The sequence below is a fragment of the Drosophila santomea genome, chromosome 2L, assembly GCF_016746245.2.
Source record: "Drosophila santomea strain STO CAGO 1482 chromosome 2L, Prin_Dsan_1.1, whole genome shotgun sequence".
NCBI classification, from domain to species: domain Eukaryota; kingdom Metazoa; phylum Arthropoda; class Insecta; order Diptera; family Drosophilidae; genus Drosophila; species Drosophila santomea.
In genome coordinates this window covers 2280263-2304726 of record NC_053016.2, presented here as the reverse complement: position 1 = coordinate 2304726, position 24464 = coordinate 2280263, and the positions used below count along the sequence as shown (strand labels likewise).

At 42.1% G+C, this 24464-nt stretch overlaps 5 protein-coding genes and 1 long non-coding RNA gene across 6 annotated transcripts; 5 read left to right on the top strand and 1 right to left on the bottom strand.

Annotated features, from left to right (window-relative positions):
• Window positions 1-3008: 3008 nt before the first annotated feature.
• LOC120450243 (dynein light chain roadblock-type 2) lies at window positions 3009-3494 on the top strand. Its single transcript, XM_039633131.2, has one exon. It carries the CDS (start codon window positions 3102-3104, stop codon window positions 3393-3395), a length of 294 nt encoding a protein of 97 aa, XP_039489065.1. The 5' UTR covers window positions 3009-3101; the 3' UTR covers window positions 3396-3494.
• An 893-nt stretch (window positions 3495-4387) lies between these two features.
• On the top strand, window positions 4388-5315 carry LOC120450209 (myosin-2 essential light chain). The gene has a single exon (XM_039633082.2). The coding sequence runs from the start codon at window positions 4594-4596 to the stop codon at window positions 5182-5184; it is 591 nt and encodes a 196-aa protein (XP_039489016.1). The 5' UTR covers window positions 4388-4593; the 3' UTR covers window positions 5185-5315.
• A 561-nt stretch (window positions 5316-5876) lies between these two features.
• On the top strand, window positions 5877-6869 carry LOC120450252 (vesicle-associated membrane protein-associated protein B). The gene is given in 3 exon segments (XM_039633143.1): window positions 5877-5966; window positions 5968-6138; window positions 6199-6869. Coding segments are annotated over 3 exon segments (783 nt in total). The 5' UTR covers window positions 5877-5885; the 3' UTR covers window positions 6730-6869.
• Window positions 6870-6982: 113 nt separating this feature from the next.
• On the top strand, window positions 6983-7862 carry LOC120450173 (trypsin beta). The gene has a single exon (XM_039633025.2). The coding sequence runs from the start codon at window positions 7024-7026 to the stop codon at window positions 7783-7785; it is 762 nt and encodes a 253-aa protein (XP_039488959.1). The 5' UTR covers window positions 6983-7023; the 3' UTR covers window positions 7786-7862.
• On the bottom strand, window positions 7827-8625 carry LOC120450183 (hypodermin-B). Its single transcript, XM_039633051.2, has one exon. The coding sequence runs from the start codon at window positions 8623-8625 to the stop codon at window positions 7897-7899; it is 729 nt and encodes a 242-aa protein (XP_039488985.1). The 3' UTR covers window positions 7827-7896.
• A 148-nt stretch (window positions 8626-8773) lies between these two features.
• Window positions 8774-17830, top strand: LOC120450261. The gene is made up of 3 exons (XR_005616258.1): window positions 8774-8830; window positions 17357-17556; window positions 17617-17830. It is a non-coding gene; the product is annotated as an uncharacterized LOC120450261 (long non-coding RNA).
• Window positions 17831-24464: the final 6634 nt, after the last annotated feature.

The following is a 24464-nucleotide window of genomic DNA, read 5'->3' as shown; positions in this document are numbered from 1 at the left end:
GGCTTATAATCTAGAAAAATAATTTATTTAAAATATGTACATCAGATGATGATACTTAGATTAAAGTTCTAATAATATGACTTCCTTCATCCAACAACATTCTCATCCGTATCATTTATCACGATGAGATAGGTTCAAAAGGCAAAAGCACGCTCATCCAGAAATAAACGCACAGCCGGAGGATTGTAATGAAATACCAAAAAGGCCCCAACAAAAAGGCGTCAGGTGCAGACAAACACATTCACACCCCACATACACACACAGAGACACATACACAGACACACAGACAGACAGAGAGACAGGCACTCCTGGAACGCAGTGGGGTATCCTGTTTGCGCACTTATCCTGCCCAGAGGCTCATCTCTACAGGCCCACGCTGTAATATTTAATTTAAAATTGTAGCCCACGGGAATTTTTGCTTATGACTTTGCGAGCGCAAGCGGGCGTCAAATGAAAAAGTGTCACACTTAAGCAGATCCCCGGTATCGAAGTGCTTTACTCAAGGACCTCAAGTTGCCCCAAATCAGATTGCATTGCAGTCGGGGGCAGGAAGCGATTTTGGTGGCTTTGTGCCGTGTCTCATCGCTTCTGACACTTAATGTGCGATTGAGGGTATATTTAGCTTCGGAGAGCTACTGGGATTTTGTAAATAAACCTTACTCAATGCAAATTATCAACGAAAGTAGTCACATGTCCTTTTAAAGTTGCTTAAATGAGTTTACAAGCTGTAGAGCTTGGAAATCACGTATGTTAGCGCCCAAGAGTATGCTATAATTTATTTACAAGCCACAGCGCTATGGCTTCATCAGGAAATTTAAATTTTCATTTAATGAGGGTTAATTTAGCGATCTCCTCCAACGGCAGACATGATTATTGTGCCCTTTAAAGCGGCTTTGCTGTCGAGGCTTTTTCGTCACACACGGCAATTAATTAAAATTCAATTAAGAACAAAGCTGACACGTGCACAGCCACAGCATTGCTCAATCATAATTTGAATTTGGCCAGGACGAGAATATCCAGCATAGAGAGGAGGCAGCAGGAGACCAGGACATTTTGATGCGTGCGTGTGCTCCTTGCTAATTGCAAATGAAATACGATTCTCATTAACTGGTCCTGGCTCGTAATTCACTTACTCGAATTTGCCACTTGAAATCGAAGCACTCGGGATCGTATGGTAGATGATGGTATGCTGGTTCTGTTGATCTCATTATCACCTTGCGGCATTGTTGAAATATTTGCAGGAGTGGCCAAATACGGCAAATGATTTGTTGATTAACAAATTATGATTTATTAAATGGCGTTATGCAAATGCACTGAATGCAGTGAGTATGCAATGAATGCAGGATGCGAGAGGTGACAAAACGGAGAAAGTGCCAGATGAATGATAAACTGACCAGGCATATTTATTAAAAAAATCAATTAATTGGCAATTAATTACGGATTCATTAAACGAGTCAAATATCATCGGAATAAAATATATTTGCGCGCACTTAAATCGCTCGAATGTAAATTTCAAAGTATTTTTCAGGCAGCAGAAACAAGCGAACATTTTAAAGCTGAATGTATGAATGTCGAAAGCGAATTTAATGTGATTTATGACGAACCGAATTGTATGCATAAATAACGCACTCGAAATATTATTAAATGCGAAGGACAAACTTGTTTTCATAAATATCAAATTACATTGCAGCATATTTGCCATTAAGCAAATACTCGAATCGCCAAACAGAGCGGCCAAATTGCTTTGTGCGCCGAAAACATGTTTTTGTTCCACCTGACTTTGTAGCCACTAAAAAGTGGAAAAAGTGTTTGCAGCTTGCATATTGCAGATTGCCAAAAACATTTGTAAATATTTCAGCTTTAGTTTCGTGAGCGAGAGTCAACATTCAAACGGGATCAAGGACACTGACTCCGAGTCCTGTTGCATTTGAATTCGGCTATTTGTGTTCACTATGCAAAACTATTTATTCAACAAATATGCAATAAAATGCATAGTAGTTGCTCTCCGCATTTTCCCGCCCATTTTCAGCCGCATTTAACGCAGTTAGAGGCGCATTTTCCACATTTTGAATTCTCCGGCATTGCATGACAAATTGCATTTGAGGTTTTTCACATGGACATTGATTTAATTACCAAATGAATTTCCTTGCCGGCCAGAAGTCGAATAAGAACTTTCATTTCCCCCAAGTCTGGCCAGCAAATTGCATATGCATTGCCCAAATCCTTTTACGTCTGTCTGTATGTCTGGCTGTCAGCTCGTTTGAGTAATTTCATTATGAGTTTTAAGACTTTTAATTAATTTAAAAAGTGAACAATTTTGCACTCTTTTTCATAACAACTCCGGCCGGAGTCCGGAGTCCAGAGTCCGTAGCCCGTAGTCGTCAGTAGTCCGGCTTTTGTGCGGCTGAGTCTGGACGAACCGGAAGAGTGGCATAATTTCCGCACCGCCTCGAACTTGATGCAAACATTTCATCTGCATTTCGAGTGGTCCGGGAGCAGCAGTCGGAACAGGAGCAGCATCGGAATCCGGATCAGGAGCCAAGGATGAAGGATGGGGCACTGGCAGCATCAACAGCATTCAATTAATTTTCCGTACTTTTGCCATCCACAAAAGCGAAACTTTTGCAGTCCGACATCCGGCATTGTTGCCAACTTGAATGCTTATTTACGGACACAACAGCGCCGAGATCTCCCGGATTATGCCGAACATCATAAAACTTGTATCGACTCGTTAAACTGGCAGATGAAATGAACCCGTCAGACGACAAAGCTGCCCCAATTACACGGGAGTGAAATGGAAGTATGCAAAGATAGTTGTAGTGTATGGAATATTTCTTCTTAATGTAAGTAATTTGCTAATATAAAACTTGTGCATTCGCTGTATTGAGAACTCGAAGGGAATTATAACAAATATAACTGATTATTCCTTTTGAATGCTCAAATAGCCTTTTTTTGCCTTCTGGTGAAGTCAGTTAGTTTTTTCAAGTATGCTCTGAGCTGTCATTTATTTGCATTTATGGCAGTAGCAGTAAAACATCCCTTTGCCAACTAGTCAGCATCGAAATTCTCAAATATAAAATAAATATAAAGAAAATAAAAGTATGTCCGCCGAAGTGGAGGAGACGCTGAAGCGCTTTCAGTCCATGAAGAACGTCATCGGCATAGTGGTGGTGGATAACGATGGCATTCCCATCAAGACGACCCTGGACTACAACCTGACCCTCCACTACGCGGCCCTGATGCAAACCGTGCGGGAGAAGGCGCGCCAGGTGGTCCTGGATCTGGACGCCACCAACGAGTTCACCTTCCTGCGGCTGCGGACCGATCAGCACGAGCTGCTGCTGTGTCCGCAGGAGGATTACTTCGTCACGGTCATCCAGAGTCCCTGCGACTAGAATATTCCCAAGCCCAAGCGCATTTCACTTGCAATTATTTGATGGCAGAGTGTTCAGTAAATGTTATTAAAAATACTCGCCATAGCCGCGAATTCAGCAGCCAGCATTTCGTCATTAATAGCATTCAGCTGCAAATTATTTGCATTGGGAATCGGAATTGAATTGGAATGTCACTTGCGTGCGGAGCACTCTTATCCGATATGCATCCTTTGGCCCGCATGCATATATGTATGTATGTATGCATGGCATGGATCCTTTTCCCCCACGAAACCCACCATCATGTCCGGGGCAAACTCATTTACAATAAATGAAGACTGACTGAGGCAGCCACGAAACAAATAAACTTTTTTTGCGGCCTCGCCAGGATGCCAGGATGCGGGCATGTGGGCATGCGGATGCCACGGCCAACGAAGTGTTGGTTTCTCCCCGGGTCTTTGCTATTTTTCATTTAATTAAATATTTTACATGCAAAGTGCATTATGAGCACTGGGCGAAGCAAAAACCTAGCTGATAACTTGGTAAAGCCACACGGATGCCGCCCAGAAGGCCAGGACATCGATGCCAATCCATCTATTCACCGGTGCAGGACGAAGCTGTTCACTCGAGATAACTTCGTGAACAGTTGTGGCAGGATATAGGGCATCAACTTGAAACACCGCAAAAGCGGGCTGAAAAGTAGATAAGTTCATTCTGACGTCGATTCTAGCCGTAACTTCATTTGTTTAATGACTCAATCCACTTCCCGATGATCAACTACCTCGTTGCTTCTGATTGGTTTTCCTACAAATACAGATCTGACTAAAAATGACATTAGAATGCAGCACTGACAAGAAGTCAATCAGCTGTGCTAATTACCTAGGATTACAGGTATCCTCAATTCCGAATATGGTTAAAAATTCTTAGATGAGTGAGCAAACCAGTTTGCCTGACTTGTTATGTTTCTATCATTAAATTTCAATATATCCATCTTCCTTTGACTTTTGTAAATGAAATCGTAATCAAGTCAGTCGTCTTTCACCTGTCAGCATGTCCGGCATAATCATATTTCTGTGTCTTCCAATCATTGTTTTCCATCTGCCCAAAAGCATGTGTGCCACCTAACAGCAAACATAGCATAGATTATTGGCTGCACACGTCGTCCATCCCGAAATCCGTAATCCATAAACCGTGAACGTTACTCGTACAATCAAACCTGACGATGTTCAGAAAAGCCAATCAACTCCACCCGCCGCCATCAATCCGTACATCATCGAACACACCGGACTGCAATCAGCAGTGGCGAAGCGACATGACAGCTCCTCCTCCTGCTCCTGCTGCGAACCCAAAGCCGGAGAAAAGCCGCATCCTGGAGATGCATGCGGTGTTCCTGGGGCACGACACTCGCGGCGACAATAAGATATCCATCCGCCACCTGGGCGTCTGTCTCCGTGCGATGGGCGCCAATCCCTCGGAGGCGATGGTCAGCAAACATGTCCGCCAGTTTGAGGCCTCCACCATGCAGCGCATTTGCTTCGACGAGGTCATGGCAATCTACTGTAGTTTTGGCAAACACGGCGGCATGTCGAGTCCCTCGGAAAAGCAGATCGAGGAGCTGCAGTTCATATCCAGCCTGCGGCTCTTCGATACGGATAATTCTGGCTGGATGCCCGCCATTAGACTCCGGCGAATTTTAACTACGACCGGGGAGTCCATGAACAGCTCGGAAGTGGACGAGCTGCTGAAGGGCAGGATCAACGAACAGGGCTTGGTCGACTACAAGCAGCTGATTCATGACATTATTCATGGGTAACTTGGGCACAGGAAATCGAAAGGAGAAGCGTCATCCAGAGGAGCTGGAAATGGAAGAGTAGCCGGAAAACGAAATATTTGTAGACAGGTGAAAAGCGTGTTTGAATAAAATGTTTTGTATAAAAACCACAATTGTAATAACTTAATTGATATGATAAGGGGTAATCATCAGTTAATGGAGATTCTAGTTCTATTCTACTGGTATTGATTCATAAAATGTGCAAATAGTTTTGCAATTGCTCAACTGGTAAAAGCAAACATAAAATGTAACTGGAAAGCGGCATCCGTGAATCAATCGAAACTGCCCGCAGTGCTATTATTTATCCAGAGTGCCCCACATATGGCATCATCAATTGTTCACCACACTCCGCAGTACTCCGCAGGGAAATTAATGACCCAAAAAGGCAACTGGACAGCTGAGTTCATCATCCATTTGGTAGTGGGATTCGAAATCGGAATCGAAATAGGAATGAGAATGAGAATCGTAAACGCTGGCCGGCCAGAACAAGTGCAATGGATTGCGAATAATTTCAAAGCGCTGCCCCAAAACATGGAAAGTGCCTAATGCTAATGCGTGATGATGCCTCCAGCTGTGGTCAGCGATTCGCTGGCAAGGATTGGGAAGAGGAGTATTTGTGTGCGGCTGCTGCTGGTGGCAATAAATGCGAAAACATGAACTGCACCCGGATCGATTCGTGGCATATGCAAATGCTGTCAAAAACACTCCGATAGCTGGCATATTTCCGACACATTTCGCTTGCCTTCGAAATGGAAAAAAATAGTAAAAAGGGAACAAGGCACGAGTACAAATCAATTGAAAGGAGTGACTTTGGTGGGCAGCATGGAGTTGCTAAGCGTGAGCCCTCAACTGCTGACTTTCTATGCCCCCTATGGACACAGTCAATGGAGAATGATGACCCTGCTGAATCCCACCGATAGGAAGGTTCTTTTCAAAGTGAGATCAAGTACCTCCTACTTAAGTATATCTATCTTCTATCTCCAGCAACTTTTCCAGGTGAAATCGAATGCCTGGCGACACTATACTGTGAATCCGAGTACCGGCAGGCTAGAACCTTATTCCTCCAGCGAGGTCATCATAAGTCTGAAGTGCTTCGATTTCCACGAGGAAGGGAGGTACAATCATCTCTTCATTATTATATCTATGTTCGCGCCTCAAGATCATATAAATGGCCAGACAATCTTGGAGATTTTTCGCGGAGCTTCTCGCAGAGACATCTCTTCGAACTGTCTACCAGTTCGACTGGAGGCCCAGCCCTTTCCGTTGGCTATTTCTGGCCTGGATTCACTTCGTGGTTTTGTCAAAAATGCCGTGGATAAGGAGTTGCAGCTGAGGCAGCTCTGTCCAATCTGTGCCAATAAACTGGAAGTTCCTGTGAGGCAGAAAAAATCAAAGAGAAGCCGTCATCTTTCGAAGCTTGTGATCATGGGCTCATTGACTTTAGTTTTTCTTACAGCATATATGCAGCGCATGTTTGAAACGCTATTGGACAACTTTTACTCGTATATGGAATTTCTAGAATATTAATTTGTTTTGAAAGCTAAGAAGCTTCTTCTGACAAGCTTAAGCTACTTAGAAAATAAATAAAAGATAACCGAAGCTTACCTCCGTAGGTGCATGGTATTCGCATTATAAGCACACTTGCCAACAATTTGTTGATTTAAAGATAAGTTGGCCATAAACTTACTGATTTATATGCCCTGGCTATTTGCAGAAGTGAGTGATTGCCTTAACTTAGGATTACACACAAGGTAGTCCTATAAAAGCCTGACTACCGATGTTCAGTCCAGACATCCGAAACAAAAGTCCAACAACTCGGTAATGTGCTTGAAGCTTATACTATCTTTATCAATTGCCGGCCTGGTTTCTGCTTCTCAGATTCCTGGGCCAGAGGAACGGATCGTACGAGGTTACTACATCCCCATCGAATATGTTCCTTGGCAAGTGTCGATGCTAAATGCCACACTACATCGCTGCGGTGGAGTCATCTACAGTGATCGGACTATTTTAACTGCTGCTCATTGCCTTCACAATGTGGCCGTGAAGGATCTATCAGTTCGCGCTGGATCTTCATATTGGAGCAAAGGTGGTCAGGTGCAAAGAGTGCTAAAGGCCATTAAACATCCAAAATACCGGCATTTTCCTAACCCAGTGTATGATGTTGCTGTGCTGATTTTGGAGGATCCTCTCAAACTTGGTAGTGCAGTAGACGAAATTTCTCTAGCTGAAAATACTCCCGATGCTGGAACAATTACTTTGGCCTCAGGATGGGGACTTACTCGAGTCCCTGGATTTCATTGGCCAATACTGCATGGCGTTCACGTAACTATTTTGAATAGAACGGAATGCGAGAATTATTATAAAGACATAAATTATAAAGTGACTAACGACATGATCTGTGCCGACGCACATCAAGGTGATACTTGTAAAGGTGATTCCGGTGGCCCCTTGGTTGATACGAAAAATAGAAAGCTTGTTGGCATAGTTAGCTGGGGAGCGGGTTGTGGTACAAATCCGGGGGTCTACGCAGATGTTGCTTTCTTCCGCAACTGGCTCAAATATACAGTTCAAGAAAATATTTAGAAAACGATTGTCAAAATATACTATTTACTAGTTACATCATTTATCTGCAAATAAATACCTACAATTTTGAAACCTTTAGTATTGCTAAAACGTTGTTTCTTAATACTATTTTTAGTTATTTTTCTTGAGCTCCCTTGAGTTCTCTTCTATCCATGTCAGGTAGTGGAAGACGTTGGTGTAAAGCGAGGGCAGAATGGCATACCCGCAGCCGTGTCCTTGCACCGCGATGCCAACCACTTTGTTGGCCAGGATCAAAGGACCTCCATAATCGCCGGGACAAATATCGTTTTCGGCGTAAAAGGCGCAGAGAAGCTCGTTGCCAATGGGTTCGACAAGTTCATCGACGCACAAGCTCCGGGGACGGATTTTGGTCACTCCATTTTGCAGTTTTCTGGGCGAAACGTAGGACTCCAGTAGTTTCTCGCCCCATCCCGCATTGCTGGGATATTCGTTTTCAGATGGTTCTTTGAAGGGCAGTGGAATGTTGGTCACTCGTTCGGAAAGCACTGGCTTCTCTAGCCATAAGAGGGCGATATCGTTGTTCCACTCCTTGTAGTTTTCATGCACCGCCATCGCAGTCACCTTGATAACTTTACCACCTCTATAGATATCCGGCGTTCCCACACGGACAGTGATCTTCTTCACCGGCTTATTCTTAACACACTGCGCTGCTGTCAGGATAATTCGACTGTCGATCACTGTGCCGCCGCACTCCTGATACCCATTTACCCACACGGAGGCAATGAAGGTCCAGAAGTCGAACTTTGCCTCTACTCCATTGTAGATGCCATTCGAGCTTCTGGCAAATAAGATCAACACCCAACAGAATCCAATCCACATTTCGATTTTATTTTCTATTATGCACCAGCAACTAGGTATCTGTATCTTAGCGTATCTGTTAAATCCGCGGAGAATTTCTTTAGATTTGCTTTGGTAACTTAATGCTTATTTTATACACTTGACTTGTTTCCAATTTTTAAACAGTTTCATAGTTTCATGTATATTACAGTGCAAGTAGAGCATTCCATTGTTTAGCTGTTTCACTGTGAGTACCCAGCATTCAAGACGACTAGCTTGACCAATAACAAGGGGGGCATTGTCGCGAGGACCTCCTGCACGCTGCGATATTCGAGCATTTCAAGGACTTCACAAAGGAGCTTCGCTATCCTTTGACTGATGACATTGCTGGGCCTTCAATGAATGCCAATGGGTCAAACGAGCTTTGGGACAGGTCAGTGCCACTCAATCTTCTGCGGTCAATCGCGGGTGAACGAGGAGGCGGTGGGCGTGGTCATTGGCTAATTGGCGGCCGTAGTTCATTAGTGCGCGAGTCACACGTTGATTAGGCGGTTTGGATTCGGATGCGGTTGCAGAATGGTGTCGCAACCATAACAACAATAACAATCCGCTGAAATTGATGGGCTGGAAACAGGATGCAAATGGACGCCACAAAGGTGTCCTTTGACCCGTTGCTATGCCTTTCATTAGGGCAGCATGAATTTGATGATGATGGCAGAAGAGCCTGTTTGTTTTGCGTTAAGGGTTAGCTCAAAGGAGCTATAAATTATTCTGGGTAAATAATATTAAATAATTTGAACTAAGTTTTGCCTTTATAAGTGAGAGAACAAAAATTTGCATGGTCATAATGAATTGACACGCTTGTTAAACCATGGTATCTTTTAAAAATGATTTTCCTGTTTTGAAGTTCTCCCACTGAAATGCAAGCAAGTCGCAGAAAGCGGTGGACATAACTGACAACAATGGCGCCTAATCTCGGCTTAAAACTTACCACAAAACTCCTGGTGAAAGTGACACCGGACAAACCGAGTGGCAAACGAGCAAAGTCAGTGGAAGAGTCCCTGGGGAAGACCTCATTTATTGGAGACAACGGGCAAACAAGATGTGCTGGGTCCATAAATTAGCATCACTTAAGTGGCCAGATGAGAGTTCCTCGAAAGGGGCGTGTAATCCTTTCAACGATTAATTGCAACCCAGCATCGACGAAGTCCTAAGTTCTCGTTGACTCAGGGGGCTGGATATGTGAATATAAATGGCTAAATCAGACTGCGACGCACACAAATGTCATGTGGGACAGCTAATGATATCCGCAAATCCCCAAACTCAATCAATTGTGGGGCGGAATGATAATATCAAGACTATTGCAGTCTCGGACTCATATTGATATCTTATTCTAACTAAGAATTAATTGACAAGAAATCGTACTTTCTTATTCTGTAAATCACAGAATAAATCGCATAAAAATAAGACCAGGAGAATAAAAGATCACTTTAAAGTCGTGTCAGGGAGTTTTGACCTTGATTAACCCCTCTTGCCCTGTTGCCAACTCTTTCGCACTGCCATAAATCGTTTTTATGGCTTTCCATTACGCTGGGCAACTGCATTACGTATACGTACGTATACGTAATATGCCTTGGGCAGCCTTGCACTGGTAACCCATTTTTATGTACGCAACGTTTTACGTTTTTTTCGCACTAGGCCACACATTTGTGCAGCCTGTCGCCAATCGGTGACTTATTGCATTTTCCCCCCACCGAGTCCCGATTTTCCATTGCCTTTTTCCCCCGATTTTTCCCGACGAGCAACGCAGTCAACTGAAAACGCACTGAGCAAATAAACAAAGGAAACGAGGCAAAAGTCTAAAGGAAATGCATTCCGTAAGGTGGGTGGCTGTGGGTGGAAACGAAAGTTGGGTGCATGAGGCGTTTTTCCGTTGATTGGGTGGTGAGGGGGTGTGGGGGAATCTTTCGAGGTCCGGACACCGGCTTCATTTGCCTGCCAAAACGGATCTTTGGCCCACAGAGTGAGTGTGTTCACCTTGACTCATTCGCGGATTTTTCCTTTTCCTCCATTTGCCTCGGCATCTTTCCCTGATTTTCCATCGCCCTCCTCGCGTTTTTCTCCTTTTCCGTTTGTTTGGCTTTGTTGATGCCGCTTTAACATTTTTAATGAGTTGCAACGCAAAGAAGAAGGGTGTCCTGTCAAAGGAACGGAGGGGGACTTGTAACATTTGGGAAACACACAACTTTTACATTTCTTACAGGGAAAAAGAGTGAGAGCCGTTTTACAATGGTACAAAACTCATGAACAACTCAGTTTGCGTACCGTAAATAAAGTTTGAAGATAGAAAGATTAAATATATTTTTTGTGCTCTACTCGGATGGAAATGAAATAATTAGAAATATCCGAAAAAAAACAAAATGGAATCTTTGCTTAATTAAAGCATAAAAAGGATGTTATACTTTGCGTATAAACACATTAAACGACCAGCATATTTATATATTTTATTGCCAGCCAGCCAACCAAAAAACAGACATAAAATCGATTGAATGGTATTTCTTTGTGAAAATGATAAAAATGCGCCAATTATTTCGTGCGTTTTCGGAAGTGTTAATTCAAATATCACTCTGGCAATTTAAATTCACTCGTTTTTTCTGCCATGTTCAACTAGCGTGTTTGTTTCGTCAATTGGCGGTGAGTGCCAACGGGAAGCACTGCACTTCGCAGTGATATCGTGTCAGTTGCAATGCAAATTATTGCACTTAAAAGCACTGAAAAAAAAACGCGCATGAAGGAAAAAAAATCACTTCACAGTGGAGTGACTGACGGTGGCGGCTTACGCATCGCTAAATATTAAAGTGGCAATGAATACAGATTGTCTCGTCAAAAGGCCGCAATCCCACTTCCTCTGCGGCGAGCGCAGGACAATGAAACGGGGGACATGTGTGCGTGGCAGGACTCCCAGGACTCCCAGGACTCCGAGGGCTCGCAGAAGGATACGACCCTACGGAACACTTGAAGAGTGGATTGAGCACCCAATTGAGGGGATAACTTTGATGCCTCAAAGCGATGTGAAGTGTAGTGGAGTGGCGTCCAGACCAAACTTTCGACCTAAGTGATTCTTAGCCAGTTAATTGGATCAACTATGTTTGTTCAGCTTCTCGCTAGCTCTAATATGGAAATTTATGGGGCTAAAGCTCGGACGTAAGTGGGCGAAAAGTTTAACAGCCAGCAGCTGTTCTCCTCTGCCGGAAGTTGGCCAAACTTCAAGTTCAATGGCCACGTCTGCGTCTAGTTAGTTTGGTGGAGGGAGGGGCTTCAATGAGCTGCCCAATTAGGCGGGTCCATCTCCAGTCCACTAATCTTAAAATTCCACTCGACTGGCCGTAGAATTCGAAGGCTTTCGTGTCCGGGCAGCACTTCACTTAAAGTGGCCAACGGCCTTCAGAAGAGCTTAGACCAAGGCCAAATCAAATATTTGACAGCCAGCCGGGGGCCAAAGTGCAAAATGGGAAAAGCTGTCGAAAGAAAAATGTCATGCCTTGAGTGGCGGGTGATTTTCCATTAATTTCGCCAGCGGAAACATACAAATTCAATTGATGAAATTAATGAAAAGTTTATTTCATTTCCTCGTCTTTCCCTTATGAATTCCTGTGTTGTTGGAAATTTCTGCTAATGGCAGAAACTGGATTTCTGGCTCAATTACAAAAATTATGTTTGTGGAGTGGCCGGACTGGCGAGCTAATGACATTTTAATTTGTTTGTTAGTTACTAATGCTTGTGACTGATGTTTTGCATTAATATTAAATGCAAGTAAGAACCTTAAAGAAGGCAAATTAGGTGGCTGTTTTTGAACGCACGTACTTAAGTAATGCAAGCAGAAGCTCAGTTAATACAAGCTGAAATATACCCCGATTATACCCATCTATCCCCCAACGAACAACTTCATTTGGAAATCAAGAGCTCAGCAGTTAAGCAGCTTACGAGGTGCCCTAAGCCATATGGCCAAGGTGTTGGCCATCAGATCGAATGGAGAGAGACCGCAACGACAATTACATCTGCGAATGGCCCAGTAAATATCCGGGGCACAATGGGATGACCATGGAACCGTGTCAAGAGCTAATAAGCAGCCTCTTTCGGATTGAGTTTCGATGTGGATGCCTGGAAAGTTCATTAAGCCGGTGTAAGTTAATTAAAACGCAAACAGGCAAATGGCAAATGATCAAAGTGCCAAAGACAGTGGTCCCGAGGGGTAGGAAAGTGGTATGTCGATGGTGTTGGCGGTGGTGTCAGTGGGTCAGTGGGTGGTGCTATAATGGCAAATCACTTTGCACCGCAAACAGAGTCCACTGAACTGGCATTTGAAGCCTCCTACACAAGGGATACAGGCCTTGCCGCATCCACTTGCCATGTTAACTGCAACATGTGTCAACTGGGTTTTGCGGGCTTCAAATAGGGTGGGAAGCTGCGGTTTCGGTTCCCATCCCATCCAGTCCGGGTTCCAGAGGATCCCCACCACCATCATCATCATCATCATCATCATCATCGACACACACCTCGTTGACTCCGATGCCTGGTGAAATTTATTGGAGCACATCAATTCGAGAACCGCTAACTCCGCGCCGAAACTCGCAAAAGGCACAACAACATGTTAATGGGAGAGCCTGTGCGAAAGTCCTGCTATCAGTTGGTTGATAATTGCACAGGCAATTCATCACTTTCTTACAAGCATAAAAATATGCTGGAGAGAGTGGTAGTTTTCCTCTATCTAAGTTTGTTCGAAATAAGTAGGATTTTTCATGCTTTTCTGAATACTTAAAATGTTCCATTTCAGGCTTGTACATATTTCTTATCAAGTGCAAGGCCTTTCGGATCATAACTCATCCTTAACGAAAGCCCATTTGCGGGGCAATTAAGAAACGAAACTATGCAAATTTAGTGTTCGGCGAAAGTTTGTACACTTCCCCAGTGCGAGAAGTGCACCTTTTGTACGGCATCGTTTTTGGTCGCCCACAATTGTTGACTCTTGCATAAATTATAATTATTAAGTGCAGCAGCCACGCCAGCAAGAAAACCCAATTTATTATGCTTTGTTTTCCCTGTTTGCGTTGCCTGTCTTTCTTGTTAGTCTTTCTACCTTCAGCTTGTCGTCAAGAGCACCTATAAAGCCATTTTAGTAAACCATTTTTTTCGCCCCCAAAACTGTGCTACATTTTTTGTTGCTTCTGCAGCGATGCGTGCTCCAAAACACAAGTGGCACAAATAAAGCCAGCGGATGTGAACTGTGCAGTAACATTAAAGGGTATTTAATTATAAAGAGAGCTCACTACAATGTTAAGAAATCGAATTGATAAATAGAAACATAATAATCATTGTTTAATTTATAAATTGGAATTTATTAAAAAGCTATATAGTTTTACTGAAAGCGAAAACTTCCCTCTCTTAGTTGTCACCTTGCTCTTAGCGTGGGAAATTTGGTGAGTTTGCGTTCAGCTGGAAAACTCTCTTTTATTTGTAAGTGTGCGAGTGAAAGTCCGTGTACGTGTACGTGTGTGCGCAGTGCGTCTGTGTGCGTTGAATCTTTTTGCCGGTTTGTTTATCTTACATTTCAAGCATTTTGGCGAGGTTTTTTTATGCGCTTCTTTAGCCGGCATTTATAGCCCATTCAAAAGAGAAACAAAAGAGCGAGTGTTTGTGTGTGTGATTTCAGCTGCCAATTGATTGTTTTTGTATAAATTTTAGTGGTGTGTGTGTGTGTGTGTGAGTGGGGCCCACGAAAGCAGACTACAAATATTTACAAGAGCTTTCATTTGTCTGATTGATTTATTTAAATATTTATGTACTTTCTATTTTTACACAGGGCACTTGTGCGAGTTGATACCGAGGGTTTTGCTAACTTGAAAACTTGTCCTTCTTCCATTTTTTTACTTTAAGCTTATAGTACACGTACTTAGTGGGACTTGAATGCAAAAATGTTAAGTAGTTAGTTAATATAACTGCAATTAATGTGCAACTTTATTGACGACAATTTGCGGTCGCAACATGTGCATTCGGTGAGCCATAATTCAATTTATGGCCCCTGGCAACCTCATAACCCACTTTAGAGCCAGGCCGAGATACACTTGGACAGCAAATATAAATATAAATCAACATGCTGCAGACAAGCATGTCTAAATGGCCTGGGTGGACTGGGATGGCTGCCAGGGAAAAGCAAAAGTGGAAACTGGACACAGAGAGCCCGGGTGACCGGGCAATGGTCAGCGATAATATCTGGAAACTTTGCCACCACTGCATTGGTGGGCCAGAAGAGCCACAGAATGTGGGACACATGCTGGGGGTGGTGGTGGCGCGGCAGCCATAGAAGTGGCTCAATGAGACCCACTTGAACCAAAACCCCAACAAATGCGGCTGCGGGCCAAAGATATTTAGTTATTTAGAAAACCGCAGAGTGCAAAATGCCCGCCGAATGTGCCAATTTCCCACTCCCCCCATCGATGGGAAACAATTAAAAATTCGTGTCAAAATACGAACGCGCTAAGAGGTGGCAAGCATTTTAAATGCATTTCAAGGTTTCTCCGCCACACGCAATGTGGCACAGCGATTGCATGTGGCATGCACCCAGCGCCACTAGTCATTTGAAGGGCTGAGTCTCATTTAGCGCAAATTAATTTTAAATTACACATTCGCCGTGGTTTGCCATCCATCAGCAAGTGGCATCCTTTAATTAATTGCATTTGGTCCACCCAACCTTTTTTTTCTACGCCTCCCTTAATTATAATTAACAATTTTGCTGGCTTAAAAAAAAGGTCCTGGGGTCAAACAACTACAGACGATAAACACAAGCTCAAAAGCCACATTACGTATACGCCATGTATTTTTAAAAAGCGGCAGCCGAAGGGCAATCATAGTACAAACAACTCGGAGCCGAAAACAGGAAATCTGTGCAACAAATATAATAAAATGTATGGCTTTCAATTACACACGAATTAAAATGATGAATATCGTCGAGAAATATGATTGAGAATGATTGGTTGTTAATTTGCAGTACTACACTGATGCATATAAATAACAAGCTTGCCAGAAAATTAGTTTTGCCTGCACATAAATGTGAAATTTTAATTAATATCACTCAAAGGATTACCAGCCTTCGACTTGTCCCTCTTACTCTCGATTGCCTGGCATTTTTGAGCTGGTTCTTTTCAATTTTGCGGCACTTGACTTGTCGGTTTATTGACACGCCCCGCACACGTCAATCATTGAATGACAGACAGCCAAACACTCGACTTGGAGAGCAGATTGACAGACGACGTGTATCGAGAAGTCGGTGCTGAGCTGCATCCTTCAGGTTTTTATCCAGACATGCAGCTCAAGTGCAACTCACTCCCGATTTCTGACTTCCACGTTGTCTACGAATATTTTGTGTTCAGTCCAAACATTTGTCAAGCCATTCAGCCAGACATGTGATGTTGATGTTTGATGCCTGCCAGTGATTTTCGATTTGCAAAATTGATTCCATTTCATTTCGGCAGGAGATATGTTGTGTTGTATTGTTGTCGTCTTTTTGTTTTGAGCATAATTCACTGCGAATGTATTGCAAATTACCTATAAAAGCTCAACATAACTCATCGACACTCTATAATTAAAGTCATCAGTAATTTAAATGCCGGACAATGACAAATGACAAGGGGCAGGATATAGAATAATTGTTTGTCATCTACACGCCAATAACTTTTGGTATATAAAACCATTTGCAGTATTGCAGTTAGTGTACACAAAGTGAAAATAGAAAATGAATTCGATTTCAATTCAAAAATGGTATTATCTAGTCCAAAATAACAACTCGTATCAATAAAGTTTATGATCCGTATAAACATCGAAGTGTCAACTAGCCAGGCGAATGCTGCGAATAAATTCCCACTAACTGAAACTGCGGCGCTTTGCTGGCCATTTGTTACATTAAGTATACGCCGTGGTGCCACATAAATTGTCGCAGATAGAGTGTCTGGGTAAGCGGATACTTTGCCTTGCTCGCATTTTAATTGAGTACATTATACCGCCGCCGCCCGAGATGCTGAGAACCTTTTCTGAATATTAAACGCCATTAAGTGTCCCCCAATCGGCCATTTGGTCAGGACTTTTTCCCTACGCCGCTGATTGATTGCCGGCCATTTCGTAATTAGTGACACATTTAACCATTCATTTGTCCATGTTTGCTTGTGGGCCAGCACATGTTTGGTTTGCACACACTTATTTGCCTGTTGTTGGCCTGTCTGCACGGCACCAACAAATTCGGAGTGCAAACAGGCCAAGTTCGAGTGTTCAATTAACAGCAAATTCGAAAATTCAAATTGGCAACTTTTTCGTAGACTGCAATTTGGGCAAATATTTGCAGGGCCTTTCATTAAGGCCCAATTAAAATGCATCTAATAAACCGCAAGCTGCTTTAATAAACTTTAGGTGAGCCTATGATTTCAAATATTTTGTGTATGCAAGGTATTTACTCAGGCACTCGATCGCCTCTTAATTAAGTTGATGAACGGCTTAGGATTTAAGGTATTTGCACAATTTGATATGTAAAAGTAATTAAGCTGAAAGCTTTGCATGCAAATTCCACAAGTCAGAAAATGGTGATTTTCTTTGACTATAAAAATGTATACCTGGCAGGCATTGTATTCATTGTATTCCTTAACTTTACAGTAAGTTAACCCTAATGCAACCCCATAAATCATAACACAAATTTAATTATATTTCCTAAATTCAATTTCTTCTGCAGGCTGCCTCGATTCGCGTATAAACTATATTGCAAAATTTGCCATTAATCATCGATGTTCAAACGAAATTGCCTAGAAATCGCCAGCCAAGCCAAACAAGCTCAAACTCTTTGCATAAATCTCGACCAACTTTTACAACCGTTTGAAATAAAAACTAAAAAGAGAAGCGGGACTAAAACTGTGCAAAAATTCAACGAAAATGGTGATATTCCACACTTTTCAGCTATTTCTTTTATTATGCCGTAACTAACGAACTCAACAGGAGCAAAACCTGGAACACTATTGGCCAAAAGGAGTCAACCAGCCGGGCTTTGACAACGCTTTCCGTGCTCCATTCGCCGGATCCAGCGAAGCCAGTTAACCGCAATAATTTATGCCTTTGAGCCGTGTTTGAGTCAAAGTCTTTTGTCTGTCTGTGTGTGTGGGTGTGGGTGTGGGTGTGCCACATAATTTTGCCTATTAAAGTGAAACACTAACAGCGCTTATCATTACAGCAGAGCACCGGAAAAACAAGGCAAACAACAGCGAGCATCTCAGCTGCGTGGCGCATCCTTTCGTCGACGCCATTTTGTTTAGTTTACACCATGCCAGTGTGTGTGTGTGTATGTGTCTGTGTGTGTGTGTGTGTTTGGGTGTCAGTGTGTGTGCCTGACAGGGAAGTCCCTGCCTCGCACTTCCTAATGCAAAAAAGCGACTTTTCAGCACAAATTTTTAGCAAAATTAAAATATTTATGTTGCCGACGTGCTTAATGCCCGTGCTGTTTCGCCCCAAAACCCATGTACGCCCCTTCACCACCACTCTTGTTTAGTTTTCGGAGTGTATGGGTTTCCTGGTCGGGACTACGTGCGTCGCCCGGATGCTGGCGATGATGAGCAGCGGTTGGGTACCCTAACCAAGAAAGGGTATTGCATTGACCTGCCACGTGGTGGATGGAAAACTCTAAGGAAGCCTTCGGGAAAAAAGCTATGCTTCTAGTTGAAATTGTCAAGCTTTAAGGTCAAGCTGAAGTACTGAATTACTGAACTTACAAGGTATACTGAAAAATAAACCTTAAAGGAGAAGTGCAAATATTTGCATAATTTCTGTTTAAAAATTAACAACATTGATGCCCTCCAGCTCATTCAGAGCATTTTCCATTCGATATTCACCATTTAATTATATATTCCTCTCCAGTTTTAATGTTGAGCTCCCACACACAGACACCTACACACACACACACACACGCTCACCCACACTCACTCATCCTGGGGCAAATGCCCTGCATTAACTTCCTTCCTGTCTCTCTCTCTCTCTTTTGGCAAAAGGACGACACTGCCACTTAATGTTCGCGCTTTAGCAATATGAAATGCAGGACGAGGGTGCTCCGTTTTGCCACGGTTTCCGCGGCAAGCTGCAGTTGCTGCCATATTAAAAACAATATATTTGCGTCAACTTTCGCACTGGTCATTTATGGCCCTTCAATGGCCATTAACTATTTACATTTCCGGCTGCACTTTGTGCGAGCACATGATTTACACATTTGCGGGCATTTTTAAAGTGTCATCAAGAAACTGAAATTGGGGAAGGGGAAAAAAAGTAAATTAAAGCAAACTCCTTAGGCGTTGCTCCACTTATTCTCCAGATACTTATTCTACCGGCTTTCGGTTTTTTCTTTATCGTTTTAACGCTTGCCCTTTACATTTCCCATTTGCCGTCTGCTCCTTGTTAAAAACGCTCGAAATTTATGACTATTCTGGGACCTGCGGCAGCTTGCGGCTGAAATGCTCTTAGATTTTTCCACTCTGCCTTCTGCGGTTTGCTGCCACTGGGCTCTTTTTCCCATCCATTGTCCTGGATTGTGGTCACAGGGTTTAAAGTTTAAGCAATTGCAGATTTGCCTTTTAATTGTTGCCTCTGCTTTGGTCCAGGAAGCAGGAAATACATTTGGCAAACTCGAGAGTTTGTAATGGAATTGCCAAATGAAAATGGTTTCTTGCCATTTCAAATTGCAAGCTGAAGATTAAGAATTTTTTTCTCAAATAGCAAAACAAATTGAAACAAACAAATTACGTCATATTTTCTAGTTTAGTTTGCAAACATATTTTTCTTGTTTTTTTATTGAATTGATGGCTTGGTAAATGTTTTACACAACGCATCGAATGATTTACACCACTCAAAGGTAGCACCAGTCGAAAGTTTGAGCAAAAAGCACAGAAAACTAAGTTCTTTCAAAACTCTTCCTTCCAATTTTTCAGTCGACTGCATTTGATTTCATTTCATTTCTCAAGCCAGCCACGACAGATGGCAAATAAGTTGCCCATACGCCACGTTGTGCAGATGAAAAACGCAGACCGAAAAGCAAAAGGAGCCGGCGGAGAAAACCTCAAGAAATTCAATTCCATAACAAATGAAGTGCAAAAAAGATGTCCATCTGCTCACAAATGTAAGCTGCGAACATTCGAATTGGGCAATGAAAATACAAACGGAAATTAAGTCGACTGCCAGCTGATAATAGCTAAAATATTCAATGTGATTTTTGACCGCTTGCTATCTGACTGCTCTATTTCTTCTTTTTTTGTTTTGTTTTTGAGCTGTCCAGTAACTTAAATTTAAACAACTAAAAGCTTGTGTCGAAATGAACAACAAAGCTGCTGCAGCAGCAACTCGCAGAGCAACAAACTAAAACCCACAAAAACCAAAACCCAATGTGGATGATGGAGAGTGTTTGTGTCGATGAGACTGCGGCCGCATCTCGCACAAATATTGACACATGTGCGGGGGCGGTTTCAGCGGCAATATCCCCATGCCCAACCCCATAGCCATGCCCATCCTGATCCACAGCCCGAAAACACCACAAAAACCCAACCTGTCCCGGCCATTAGATGATTTATAGGTCAGAGATGCCAAACCGATGCCGAAAAGGAAAACAAAAGCGAAACCGAAATGAAATCGAGGTCCGGCAACTGCAACTGCAACAGCGATTGACAGGAACTGCAGCTAAAAACGCTGAGGCACTGAGAGAATAATATCGCTGAACTGTGAGTACAATAAAACCAAATGATCTGAGCCAGTAGATGGTTGCTTGCCATTTTTGATAGATAAAAATCAAGATAAAGTGCACATACATTGTTTCTTGGCACAGTGATTTTTTATAACGATTTTTCCCTCTGCATTTGTCGGTTCACAAAACTTGAAACCGACACTTCACGGACGTGGCAACAAAGTGTTTTTTGCTCCTCCTGCCCAGCCTTAGTCAGCAGTAATTAACGAAAATGGCTCTAATGAAAAAGGCTCTGGTAAATGTGGATTGCATTGACAGCAGTCAGGTATAGGAGGGGTATATAGGGATATATATATCCGATTCGGCACATGTCGTGCCCGAATTTGACAGAGGGAAAGTGTTAGGTTCCACTGGCATTGTTCTGCGCACTCCTATTGTTGATTAATAATTCAGGCGGTGTCGGAACAATGGATTGGATAGATTCGGGTCAGGGTTCGGCCCAGTCTGGTCACCATAACGCAGCCCTGGGCACTGCCAGTTAAACATCGATGTGACAGGCGATATGTAGGGAGCATCCCCATTGTTTTAACTGAGATTTAATGTCCGTGATTTCAAAGCACTCATTTTTAAAACAATTAACCTTAAAGTCTTAAACACAGTGTCATTGAAGCCACGAAATTTAAATATGACAGAGCGATTGAGGGATATTTTATTACGCCTTTCACTTCCGATTTCAAGCAGCAATTTAAATATTCCACAACGATTTACCCAAGACCTTCAGTCACTTGCAATGTCTTACTGTCCCTTTTTCCACTTACTCCCGTTCACATTCCCATGACATCCTCCGGCTCTCCGCAGTTATTAACTATTCATAACTTTTTGAATTCAATTTTAGCAAGTCCTTCTCGTCCTTCCACACCCGGATCCAATCAAGGAATTCCCCCGGCCAACACGCCGATCCCAGAGCAGGTAAACACTTTAAGGTGTCATATGTAGCTAATGTGCTGGCAAAAGTTTATGCGATCAGGACAAAAACGAAACGGAGTCCTTGCCTGAATGGCGGTGACCACAGCAGGATATCGCAGGTGTTGGCAGGACATAAATTCAAATTTGTAACACAACTTGTTTCGGACTCTGGAACCGAAAGTGGCGAAGTGCGAGCGGAAAAATTGAAATTAAAAACTTGTGCTCTTCGAGGGTATGACAATAACAAGGCACCCACATCAAGCATTTGTCCTGTCGGCATTTGCCTTTCGCTCCATCTCCATTTGCCCCTGTGTGTGTGTGTGTGTGGATGAGAGTACAAATGTCCTTTGTGCACACATACGTATGTGTATGTGTGTGGGTGTGCTGTTGCTGTATGAATATTCGTGTGGCACTCGCTCGTTTATTTGCTCGCATTACAATTACCAAAGGACCAAAAGGACCTCGCCGCCCGTACACGTACGCAATTTGTTTGCACACCTCCACCTCCAAGGGAGCAGGTCACAGGACGTAGGAGCAGGAGCAGGAGCAGGAACAGGACTAGTGTTAGTTTGCCCAGTTACACAAACAAATTAATTTCGGCCAGACATTCGAAATGTTTAGCACATTGGGCCACGTTTGTAATTGAATATCGTTCGGGGACACTAGCAAAATTTCACAGCCCAAATACACCAGCCAGTGGGTCAAATTATGCAAAACTAATTTTAGCCGCCGTTTACAGAAGTTAATATTCTAATACAATTTCACGTGACTCTTTTATTTTGATCTGTCCTTTAGCTTGGTTCAACAGCGACTGACTGCCGTGCTCTCTGCAGAGTGGCGAGTCGATTAGTCGATAAGTTTCTCGATAATATTGGTATGTTAAGGATGGGTGTATGAGTGTATAAGCTTATGACTAGATTGGCTATGTATAATTAGGTATGTATGACTAAGAGTAACGGAAGAGGGTAGAAGGAGCAGCCTACTACAACTCGGCCGTCCTGACAACTAGATCTCCCGATCGTAGGATTTTATAACAATTAACGTTTCTTAAAGCTAAGGGTCCTGTTTCTTATTTTATTCTTCTCAGTGGAGATACTTTTGAACGGTCTTAAACATTTTTTTGGTTTTCTTTTCTTCTTGTTTGTTTTCTTTGTTTTACAATTGCTTCTTAAATTATACATTCGATTTCGTACAGAGTTTCTTAAATTATACTTTCTATTTTGTACAGAGTTTCTCAAATTATACTTTCTATTTTGTACAGAGTTTCTCAAATTATACTTTCTATTTTGTAGACTCTTAATTTTTCTTTGCCAGTGTTTTATATTCTGTATGCTCCATACACCCCGGTAAGGATTGCGAGAAATTTGAAATCCATCAACATCTTCCAGAAGGAAGCGATCATTTTTGAGAACTTTGCTTATGACATAGGGTCCTTTATGCTTTGGAATTAACTTCTTAGCTATGCCTGTTGTTGAGTCAAAATTTTTAACCATGACGTAGTCGCCTTTTGTGAACACTCCTGATCGTTTTCGTTTTTTGTCAACATATTCTTTATTGTATGCTTGTGCTATTTTCTGACTTGCCTCGCCTTTATTTCTAATACTTTCTAAATCTCTTTCTTCAATCGTTTCTCCAATTTCCTCAATTTTTTCTTTTAACTCATCCATAATTTGTCCTTTTTGTTGTAACCCAAATAACATTATGCTAGGATACTGTTTAATGCTGCGGTGTTGTGTATTGTTCAGGGTATATTCGACCTTTTCTAAGACTAAGTCCCAGTGTAGACCTTGATCAGGTTCAATTAACTTGCTAATCATTGGACCAAGACTTCGGTTTATACGTTCAACTTGACCGTTGGCCTGTGGTGATCCTGTTGCAATTTTTATGTGTTTAACATTGCATTCTTTCAAAAATGAGTCAAAATCGCCAGACGTGAAACATGCTCCTCTATCTGATATGATACACTTAGGCCTACTGTATGCTCTGAAGTAGTCGTTTAACGATTGTATGACTTCTTTTGTGTTCGTAGTTTTTGTTGCGTATAGTCTGACAAACTTTGTGAATGCATCTACTATCACTAGAATATGTTTCTTCGGTCTAGCCAAGTCTACTGGACCATAATGGTCAATATGGATTATTTCAAAAGGTTTGTTTCCCTTAGGTATGTTGTGTAGAAATCCTTCTGTTTTTCCTGTTTTGGGACTGAATGAAATACATTTTAAACAGTTGCTGATATGTGTGCTACACTTCTGTTTTAAATTTGGAAACCAATAGTTCTTCATTATAGCTTCTATCATTTTGTCTCTTCCTACGTGTCCAAGTTCGTTGTGATATTTGTATAACACTTGTTCTTCCATTTCTATCGGAACGTAGAACAGCAATCTATTTTCATTTGTCTTTTTGTAAACTATACCATTTCTCATCTCATACAATTTATTTTCTGTGTTTTCTAACAATTGCCTGATTTCTTTTAATTTTGTATCTTTCCCTTGACATATAACTAGATTATCTTCGAAACTGTTTGTTTGTATTACCATAATATTTGTACACCTACTCAGTGCGTCAACATGTTGCATGCGGCTACCTGCCCTATGCACAATTTCAAAATCATAACCTTGGAATTCTAAAGCCCACCTGGCTATCCTAGGGTTTAGCTCTTTTTTGCTTAGGGTCAAAATTAATGAGTTGCAGTCGGTGACTATTTTAAATGTCCTCCAATGAAGATAAACTCTAAATCTACGTAACGAATAAACAATGGCTAAAGTTTCTAACTCGAAACTGTGGTATTTTGATTCAATATCTGTTGTCCGTTTTGAAAAGAATGAAACTGGGTGCCATTTCTGGTCCTCCTTCTTTTGCATAAGTACAGCACCGAATCCAGAAGAACTTGCATCACAATGCAATTCTGTTTCGTGTTTGTGGTTGTATATAGCTAAGACCGGTGATTGTATTAATTTATCTTTTAACATATTAAAACAAGACATTTCTTCACTACCAAATTTGAACGGTTTATCTTTTTTTAGAATGTCATGCAATGGTTTAGCTAGTCTAGAAAAATCTTTTATGAACCGTCGAAAATATGAGCATAATCCCAAAAAACTTTGTACTGTATGAACATTGTTAGGTATTGGGAAATTTTTTATTGCCTCGATTCCTTTGTCAT